The 10,448-nt window shown below is 43.3% G+C and overlaps 1 protein-coding gene across 1 annotated transcript in view; it reads right to left on the reverse strand.

Moving 5' to 3' along the window:
* Positions 1-331: 331 nt before the first annotated feature.
* Positions 332-10,448, reverse strand: part of pdzrn4 (PDZ domain containing ring finger 4) — a 35,216-nt gene continuing 25,099 nt past the window's right edge. Inside the window, exons 4-9 of the mRNA XM_023417892.2 lie at positions 8,561-8,659; positions 6,811-6,873; positions 4,121-4,222; positions 3,806-3,922; positions 2,177-3,241; positions 332-2,075 (exon numbers count right to left, since the gene is read on the reverse strand). Coding sequence (XP_023273660.1) covers positions 1,503-2,075; positions 2,177-3,241; positions 3,806-3,922; positions 4,121-4,222; positions 6,811-6,873; positions 8,561-8,659 — 2,019 coding nt within the window. The 3' untranslated portion in view covers positions 332-1,502. The remainder of the gene's footprint in view (positions 2,076-2,176; positions 3,242-3,805; positions 3,923-4,120; positions 4,223-6,810; positions 6,874-8,560; positions 8,660-10,448) is intronic.

Here is a 10,448-nt window from a genome sequence, read left to right on the forward strand (position 1 = left end):
CATGTGGCTGGAAACCCACTTAATGAGGCAGTTGGAGTTGTCTAAGACTGAGACTAACAGCTGCTTGATGCTTATAAGTCAGTCTGGATGAATTGCTCTGAAATCTACTGCAAATGTAGTGTAAGTGTTGCTGCAAAATTGCACTTTGTTACAAATGGGTACAATACACTCAGAACTACACCGCTGCTAACAAGGCTAAAAATCGTCAGTGAAAAGATTAATATGTTGACATGTGAAGGTAAACACATTCCAGTCATGACAAAGGACAAAGTGTTTATCGGGTAATTACAGACTAAAAGAGAAACCTTACTTAATCTTTCTTTTTATTTTTTAATTTTTTATTACAAATTTCACCATCAACAAATACTGAAGTCAAGGCCTCTTCAATGAGCTTTACAGTGAAAAGCAGCAGGTTTGGGTTGAAAGGCTGCAATATGATACATTTTCTTGACAGCGCCTTGAGAAGGGTGTTGGCCTTTCAAGGCTAGCCACTTAATGCGAAACATTTATCAGATGGAGCATAAAAATTAATTTACAATAAATAGAATTAACAGTAAACAATATAAATATGAATATATTTAACATTTTTAAACATAATTCACATACATAGTAAGGGCTGAAGGTTGACTCAAGAGTTCCCTAAGTCATTGATTCAGTTACCCATGTATTCAAAAACACTTGATACATCAGACTTTTGACTGCAAGTTGAGGTAAATCCGTTTGATAAAGTCCTCCAAGCCCATGACTAATACAAGCCTTTGAGTGCTTTAAATTGAGTGCTATAATTTTTTTTTTCAGACAACTCTAACCCATGTGACATTATCAACACAATGAAACAAGTGTTTTAAGACGGGGAGTTCTTCACAGAGTTCACAAAGTTTTTCATTTCTGTCCGTGTTGGACTGGCGAACAATGCGAGCTACAGTACAATCAAATAGCGTCAACTCTGACCTTGATGGTTTGGAGATACAAACATAAATAACAATAAAATGTTTACAGTACAATGACATTCAGTGTAAAAAATTCCTTACAAAAAGTTACTGAGTTTACAAAGTGTGAAAAATATTGTATTTTCCCCCATTATAAAAAAACGCCACCTTGAACGAGGCAAGTGATGTCGCTTCATATGCAATGAAACAGAAGAACGGAGAGTATGAAGACACAATACATAGTATACATGAATGTGTTGGTTCCTTTCATGTGTGAATCTGTTTGAACCAACGTGCTACCAAACTCATGTGCTATCGGAAGCCAGTGCATCAAAAAAGTCAGTGTAAAAACAGAACAGTTCAAAGTTTTGAGTGGCTGGCGTCTTGTCATGATAGCACTGCAGAACTGTTCAGACATTCTTATGGTGGTAGATGCAAAGTTGCTTCGGGAATGCTACAGAAGTCCTCAGCAGTGACGTTTTCTTTTTTTCCAAACAAAGCAGTAGTTCCTGAACTGCAGGCTACCTGATATTAAAGTGTACAGTACTTCATAAGCAGTACTGTATCCGTCCGTTAGACAGTTGTGACAGACAGGAAGGCGTTGTGTACTTTAGACCCCTCTGGGACTCTGGCCCCATGGCTCATCAACTCCTGGATGGTCATCCAGTTGTCAAGGATCTTTTTGTTGCGTTTCTTCATCATCTTTTTGTGACTCAGCTCTAAGATATTGATCTCCTTCCTGCCCTCGGCTCCGCTGGCTGGTCCCTCCTTTAAACACTCGAGGCGGCTCTTTTGCATGAACTCCCTCCTCTTCCTCTGCTCCCTGGCTCGCGCCAAATGCTGCTTCCTCTCCTCTTTGCTCCAATAGCGGCCCATCTTCATCTCACTCATGGCGTCATCGTCTGTGGTCATGCCTCCGCTCCTCTCCTCTCGGATCCTCAGCGCCCTCTCCCTCAGGATGCGGTCACGAGCAGGCCTTCGGGCCACGTACCGCGTGCCGTCAGCGCGGACTTTGACTTTCCACTCTAGACGGGGTTCCCCAGGGCGTCCGTTTCGGCTCACAGGATCTCGACAGACGCTGAGCAGGCTCAGCTGGCTCTGGGAATACTCCAGGGATGAGTGCTGTTGTAGCAGCTGCATGTAGCTCTGCAACACAAAGAACACTGTTAGAAGAACTGTCATCAGAAGAGCCTTACTCAAGGGCAAATCAATGTTTGGTTGACACGTCTCTTCTTGATAATACATACCTGCAGTTGCCTTGATCCTCCTTGGCCTTGATAGGGGGTTGTTTGATATGAACACCCATAGGGAAGCCCTCTCCTGGACTCTCTTGTCCTCCCTTTCTTCTCACACCTCTCATCGTCTGCGGGCAGGGCGGGGTCTGACTCAGACCTGGAAGGGTTGCTCTGGTCTGGGCTGCTGGAGATAACGGGGCCTGGGTCTGCTGGTCTGCTACGACTGGGTGTACCCTGGGGCTTGGGGATAGGGATGGGGCTGGAGGGTGTGGAAGACGCCAGTCTGAGGTTTTTCTGGTTGGTGATGCTGATATGTCTCTGCAGAGAGTGGTCAGGAGATCTCTCCATACCCAGCGGTGTTGACCGCGCGCTGTCCGCTGTGTTGTAGGCACTGGAGCTGTCCTTCTCTCTGATCTTATCGCTGTCCGACCTCTCCGGGTGTTCGTGGATGTCGGCCAGCCTGCCGTGCCGCTTGCGTCCGTCTTTGGGGCTCCGTCCTGGTGAGCAGGGTGCGGGCTGTGAGGGGTCCAGCTGGTGGCTCTGGCGGAGCTGGTGCGCCTGCATGATGCTCTGACACTCCAGCTCAATGCTGCGCAGTTCCTCATTTAGCATCCTCAACTCCTGCTCCACCCCTCCCCCTTCTCCCACACTTTCCACACAATCTTCATCCCCTCCTCCCTGCTCAGTGAGGCTACACTCTATACTGTGTCGGATGGAGTACACCCCGCACTCGCCTCCATTCCGGATTTGACACTTGAGCTCCAGAAGTTGCTGGAAGCGATTCTCTAAACCGAGGACCCCACCTCCACTATTGCGAATACTGACTACCCCCTCATGACCTTGGCCTTTGGACCCTGTCCTCGGACTCTGAGTGTCCTGTGGCACTGCAGTCCCTCGTCTTGTGTGCGGATGCTCTGCCCGCCATCGCTCCCTCAGGCAATGGGCCGGGCTCCTCCTGTGAAGTCTGGCCAGCAGGGGTTGGTGCTCCGGACTGTCTGTACTGCGTCCAAACCCGCTGTCTTGATTATTGGAGGAGCAGGTAGCCGTGTCGGTTGTGATCTCATCTTCAGCTTGATTCTGGTGTGTGAAGAAAAGATAAAAACTGATTTATTCACTCGCAAGAGCTTCTTTTGTTTGTAACATTTGGTTACTTAGTGCATTGCGGAAGGGACTTAGATCAACATTACACCCATGTCGGACAATTCTGCACCTCACAATTCACACCCAATGCCAATGGAGGAAGTAGTGTACCCAATATGTGGTGAGATGGAAAGTGAGGGTGTGGAGGTCAGGGTTTGGGCCTGCAGGAAACCATAGTTTGCGCCCCATCGTAGACTTGCACTTTTACCATGATCTTTAACCTTAAGCAAGTGCTTTGTTTGCCTAACCTGAACCGTACCTTTGCCAAACCCATGATCTTTTCCTAACTTAACCATACCATAGTTTTTTTATTCGAGAAAGCTAGAGCATTTGAAACACTGTAACTGAAATTTGCAGAATCATCCAGTATCAACATTCTTATGAAAAAGTTTGAAGGTTAGTCTCTCCCTCCTTCTACCCCAACACCTGTCCTCCTGTCTTGCCTATCCCAGATACCTTTCTGTCTCTTTTTGATTCATTTCTCTTACTTGACGCTCTCACCTCATCTCCCCTGTCAAAGTTACGTTCTTTCTGCTTCCTCCTCTCCTCCAGGATCTCCATCTTCAGCTCCTCCACAAGCTCCTGTTGCTCGTCATCCAGCCATACCTCCTCCTCCAGCTGAAATCACAACAACATCTTGTCAGAAACCTGTCTCTCTCTGCCTGTGAGTGTTTTGTGTGTGCGGAAGCTCCAGACAATCACGCCGGCAGTTGGAAGGAAAGCAACAGGCACTCAGCAGCCGGCTGCTGTTATTTGACATGACATAGGTTGTCAAGTGAGGGCAGGGAGCCTGCGTATGCGTGTGTGTATGTTTACCTGGATTTCTGGTCTTGTCACCAGTAGTATGATGCTCCTTGCTTCTTCACTTGACAACAAGGCAACAGCTTTCTCTCTGTCTTGCACCTCACATCCATTTATCTGCACATCAAACATCAAAGACAAAGTATAGAGGGTCATGTTAAGAAGAAGGAACTTGCAGAAAGTCAGGACTACATACCCATGAAAAGACAGTCTGTGATTTGATCATACGTGTAACAGACATGAACGAAAGGATGGGTGTAAGTGTTTTTGATAGTGTTTTTTTCTTGCAAGGCCCCTTTTTTCGCTGTCTATTTATAAAATTTTCTCCCTCCCCTCCATTAGTTTCTTTTTCAACCTCTCCCTCTGTCTCTCTCTCTCCTCCTTTCTGCCATTACTTCTTCCTGCTCCATGCATCCGTAGGAGAGGGACGGGTAAAGGCTGCGCGCTCGGTAAGGGGAGTCAACTGCGTGTGCGTACAGCCCGACCTCACGAGAGTCTGCTCTCACCGCACATCCAGACACACAATTAACTGTTCTTTGACAGGTGGCGTTCATCTTTTCCTCACTAGAGTAATGGGGCTGTCAGAAGAAGATAATAGGGCCAGGAGTACAGCAGGCCCTGCTCCCTACAATCATTCATACTGCAGGGAAACAGAAACACTACAGTGAGAGAATGGAGATACTCAAAGTGCTATATACAATAAATATGGAGGAGAAGTAATGCTGGTGCACTAATGCTCAGACTGGAGGCAAGTTGAGGTGTCGCTTAGTGAGAGGACAGATCAGTAAAAGTACATCAGACTGGATTTTAGATGTTTTTTTTTTTGTTTTTTTTTTAAATCATGATGCTTACATTTCAAAAATAATCAATATCTTGAATAATGTAATTTAAATAAACTATCAAGGATAAATAAGAAGTGAACTTTGTGAGAATGCCATTGCTCAGGACTACACTCTACTGCTACTAGGCGGTGCTCCAGTGACCTATATTGTTTATTGTGGACAATGAGTATCTTGAACCAGTATGCTTCACTGCATGATCAAGTTCAATTTCTTTCAATTCACTTTGTCTTAGTTTGTGATGATCAAATTAATTTTTTTTAACCCTTCTGTTTCGATAGAAATTCAAATGTTCCATTCATCTTCAGAGGGACAACACACATTTTGGACGCTTGCATAATGATTTTATACGATATAGTGACAAACGTGCCACTGTTATCCAATTTTTCATAGAAAACTGACATTATGTTCGTTTTCCAGCTTGACAAATGGTCAAAAATGATAAATCCGTTGTAGGTATATAAGTAAAGTGAAGTGCCTTAAAGTAAACTGCATGTAGAGATATGTAGAGTTATTTAGCTCCACTGTATCAGGATGCTATGTCATGCCGCAACTACAATAGTTTTCACGTTGGATTAATCTGGAGATTGTGCTCTCAAATCAATCGTTTGTTACGAGTCTGTTTTCAAACGTCTAGTTCTCTGACCAACAGTCCAAAACCCAAAAACCACAATCATGCAGAAAAAATAAATAAAAGCCTGTATGCTAACAAAGATCTGAGAATCCCCCTCTGATGCAAATAGGACTGTGAACACAACTTACAGACTGTGTGGCTCTAGAGGCTTAAAAGGGCTTTCAGGCAAACAGCACCAGCCAATCAGGAACAAGGCAGTAAGAGGCACAAGGTGTTTTGGGTGAACTCATTAACTAGGAGTGAGTGAGTGCAGGTTTGCATGGGTATTAATAAGTATATAAACCAATAGCTGTGTATACATGCACAAATGTTTCCATATATGTAAATATCCTTCTGCTTATACACATGGACATGTAAAAAAAAAAAACACACAAAAAAAAAAAACATATAAGAAACATATAAATCAGAAACAGAAAAAATGACTCCCACAAGGTTGAGAGTTATATTCACACGTGCCCTGTGCAGAAGATACTAAAACCAAGTAACAGACACTTCCTCATTAAGTCTTAACGAGGGAGTGTTCCCCTTGGTTACACACAGCTGGTGGCATGTATTGGTAAGCCTGGAGTCAGGCACACAAACTTTTCCACTTTGTTAATCCTGTGTTGCAGTGGGAAAACAATGTGCACTGAGAGTACGTTGTACAATATCTGTTGTAGACTGACTAAAGATACAATCCGATGTTAAAACAAAAAAAAAAAAAAAAAAAAAAAAGCTGTTTCAGAAAGTGTGTAGTAGTGCAGCAGTGGTACCATGCAGCCAGTTCTCTGATCTCTAGACTCTGAGCGGTGTTGTAGCTAAAGCATCCTAAAGAAGGACATCAGATAGAGAGACCCCATTGGTGTTTTTGCATAATGAGACAGAGCAAGACTGAGACAGATGATGTAGTGCTTCGTGTAACTGCGACAAAGAACTTTAATTTCCCTGGTAAAACGAGGTGATTAAATATACATATGCTTGCCCAGACTGGAGACACCAGCCAGCAGCTTGGATATTCTCTAAAAAAGCAGATTGGAGGATCTACATGTTTTTTCCACACACACAAAATAAGGATTTTCTTTTCTTTTTCTTTTGTAAAAAACAAGGTTGCTATCAAAGATAACATCCTGCCAGTGGTGTGAAGAACACTAAATGGTTCCGACTAGACAGAGAGAAGGAAGACATGTTGGAATCAGTGTGAGTTAATAATATAACCTGGTGCGAATGAACTCCGCTGAGACGACACTACACACCTGTAGAATACGATCTCCTTCCTTGATGCGGCCATCTCTCGCTGCTATACTGTTCGGCTCCACCTGCACAAAAAGAACATGGAGATCAATGCTGACAGCTGGTCATTGAGTAGCTCCGTATTCTCCAAAAAAAACCCACCACTGATGCAACGCTCTCACACCACTGCTCTCTCATTTCTGCTGTCAGGAAGAAAAAAAAAAGTCTCTTCATTTTTACAAAGAGAAGAGATACTTATTTTCTCACTGACAACACTGTATTTTTCAATTTTTTTCCTGGTGCTAGAATGTATCTCATTCATCCTGAGAAGCTCTGACTGCTGGTGACTGACACTGACTGAGGTAACATGTAAGTCCTTGACATTATCTGAGGGAGCATGGGTGGAAAAAAATAGAGACAGTAGGAAAAAAAAAAAGTAACAAAATAAAAAAAGTGTTTATGGTGCAGACATGATTCTGTTCTAGACCTCATACGTCTGAAAATGCGTCCCACTGGAAATGCATATAACAACATAACAATCCCTCAACAATCCTTTGATAAACTTTGTTATTGTTGCGCTGAGGATCAAGAGAGATACCAACATGTGGAGGAAAAAAAAAAAAAAAATGGAGAAAAAACAAAATCACACACATAGTCGCACCAATACTATCCATGCATACATTTTAATGAGGGAAATTAGCATTTTTATCCTTTTTATCAAACATACAAAAATAGACGTGTTCTGTCGGTGGGAGACTTGCTTTCACAGTCTGTTGCGGTTCAGAAGGTGCTGCTGTTGTTTTTGCATTCAGAGTCGTCGTGTGGTGCAAGAAGAACAGGTGAAAAAACCAGAGGAATAGCTGGCAGAGTTCACAGATTTATATACAAGTCATTTTTTATAAAGGCTGAAAGCAGCTAAATATACTGCATGTCTTTTGTAATTCTGCCATTTATATCCTTATGGCTGTGTTTCTAATCCTCGTAGCAGCTCTTACTTTTCACACCCTCGCCTTTGTGTTTGGAAGGGGATTGGAACTGCACCTGGAGCCACACTAAACATTTTTCTAATTCATTTTGTAATGTTTAAAGCCCTCGTAATATTACCATTCATCCAGGTTCATCTCAAAAAGTGAAATAATTTGTTTTTCCTTTTGTTAACAATTTTGCAGGAGGAATTGTTTTTCTCCGAGTCACAAATCCTTTAGAATTTTAAAAAGTCTCTCTGCAGCGTGTTTCCTCTTTTGTTTTGTGTGTTTGGTATTCAGAGGGGGTACACTAAATGGGAGAACATGTCATTTGACATACTGTGGTGGAGGGGAAAGAGAAGGTTGTTGCTCAGACCTAATTAAAACCTTCAATTAAAACACGTTAAAGGAGGAGGGATGAGAATGGCAGGACGGGAATCACATTTCAAACCTGACTTCCTCTTTGGCCATGCGTGGCTCATTCTCAGTTGATATTTGACTGGCAAACATTTTTCTCCCCATCCTCCCTAATTCACTTCCACTTGCTCTCCGCTTCAGTGTGTAAAGATGGGAATTCAAATGGGATTTCATGCCATCTTTTAATAAATACCTGCTCCAAAGGAAACTGATTGTGGAGCCCTGAGTTTCTTCAGACTCCGTTGGGGGAGAGCTTCAGGGCTTCTCGGGGCCGTGGCATTTTATTTTACAGAACAAAGATTGTGTGGCACGAGCAACCAATTACCACCAAGTCCTTAAAAGAAAACGGTTAAATGCGCTAACAAGGAGTCACTATTTTCTCTGGGCTCACCTGGCTGACATAGATGCCGGTGTCCTCCTCATCGTCGGTCCTGTAGCACAGCGTCAGGCCGAGCTTCTCCTGGCTGTTCTGTCTGCACAGCTCCACCTCCTGTCACACACACAAAGAGGCCAATGATGTTTTAAACCAATAATGTTACGCCTGTTATGAGCCATTGTTTTTTTTTCCCCCAGTGAATTGGATGGATTCCAAAACCATATCATTTGAAGCGTGGAATTCATGATGAAATGATACCACCCATGAGCGACCGGGTCCAAGTTGATTTTTATGCTCTACATTACCGTTTCTAATCACTTTGGGTATGTTTTGTTGTCCCATGGTCATGAGTAAGTGAAATTGCTTTAGGCAAAAAGGATCTGTTATTTTTCTACTTATGCACGATATCCAGGCGACCTCAAATGCCTCAAAATGTACATATTCACACATGTTTGTAATTATATACTTATGAGGACTGTTGCCAAATGCGGCCCCAAGCTCAGACTCAGTATTCACTGCTTACACTCGGCATTAACATGCGTCTTGAGTGATCCGATCACAAGTGGACAACTCGAAGTACGTCAGTTCACACCTTGCATTAGAATGTGTCTCCACAAAGTGTCTTGGCTGACCGCTTGTGATCGGATTTCACTTCCTGTGCTGTGCCTAATCTGCCAGGAATTAAAAGAAGAAGAAGAAGAAGAAATTAAACAATGTAGACTTGATCTATTCCTTATGGTGTTCCAGGCAAACCAAATCAAGTTTATGTGATTTGACAACCACCTGAATGAGTAGGTACTTCTGCTTAGGCAAAGGACGTCAGTTGAGTGGGCCGTCCTTTAATGTGGCCCAGGTCACATTTGAGAACGCACTGCAAAAAGAATGTGGCCGTATGTGGCCCACACCACCTCCGGTCATTTTAAGCTATCAATGTGGTCTAAGCGGATCTCAGATGTGTCCTCAATACGTCCTGGATGCATTCACACCTCTAGTTAGGGCGGCCTACTACCCAAGAATACATGTTAAGGCCAGGTCTGAACAGGGCCTTTGAGTAATTGTTAACATTTCTTGTTCAAATAACATACAAAAGACATACAAAACGATCACTTAGGGACACAAAACTACCACGCAGATGTCTTTTTTTTAAATCTGTGGCTCTTGCTCTTATGTAACAGGGGTGAGGGCCTTTTACATGGCTGTGCTTTTTCTGCTGTCTTGGCTTGATAAGAGCAGCTAGACTGAACCTAAGGAGTGAAACAGTAAAAACCAAAACAATTAGCTTGAAGAAGCTAATGTTCCCTAGAGCTGATGGGAAATGCAAAGTGAACAACATCTTTTTTCCATTACACACAGTCATTGTTAATATAAAACCACTCATTTGTGCCGCTTTTAAGGATGACTAAAAGATGGATTTGGAAACTCTATCTTAAGTAACTTAGCTGCTACTCAAAGCTGCCATGTGGAACTTATACACATCCACTGAGGACACATTCATGTCCAGATCCCTTCAGGTCTTGGCCCACTTCTTCACACTCTGCTGCTTCATCTCCACCCAGATTGAGACTTAGAGCCACAGCAGTCGCCACGCACCACAACTCAACCCAGCAGAATGAATGTGCACCTGCAGAATGGAGGTCCATACAGCACAATGTAAACTAAATGATCTAGAGAGCGCGCTCTTTACTGGATTTAACTGGATTTTATAACCTGCGGCGTAACAGTGCACTGCAGTGTTAATGTAAACAAAATATAACACACAAACACACACACTAGCACGTGCTCTGTACATCAATGAAATAAAAGCCTGTCAGTATCACACTGAACCCAGCATGCGGCAACATACAGGGCAGGTCTTTGATGGCTATAGTGATGGTATTTCACCAGCTGGTCCCCCCCCCCGTCC

This window comes from Seriola lalandi, unplaced genomic scaffold, assembly GCF_002814215.2.
Source record: "Seriola lalandi dorsalis isolate HSWRI2012SDOR001 ecotype SW California unplaced genomic scaffold, Sedor1 jcf7180002054579, whole genome shotgun sequence".
Taxonomy (NCBI): domain Eukaryota; kingdom Metazoa; phylum Chordata; class Actinopteri; order Carangiformes; family Carangidae; genus Seriola; species Seriola lalandi.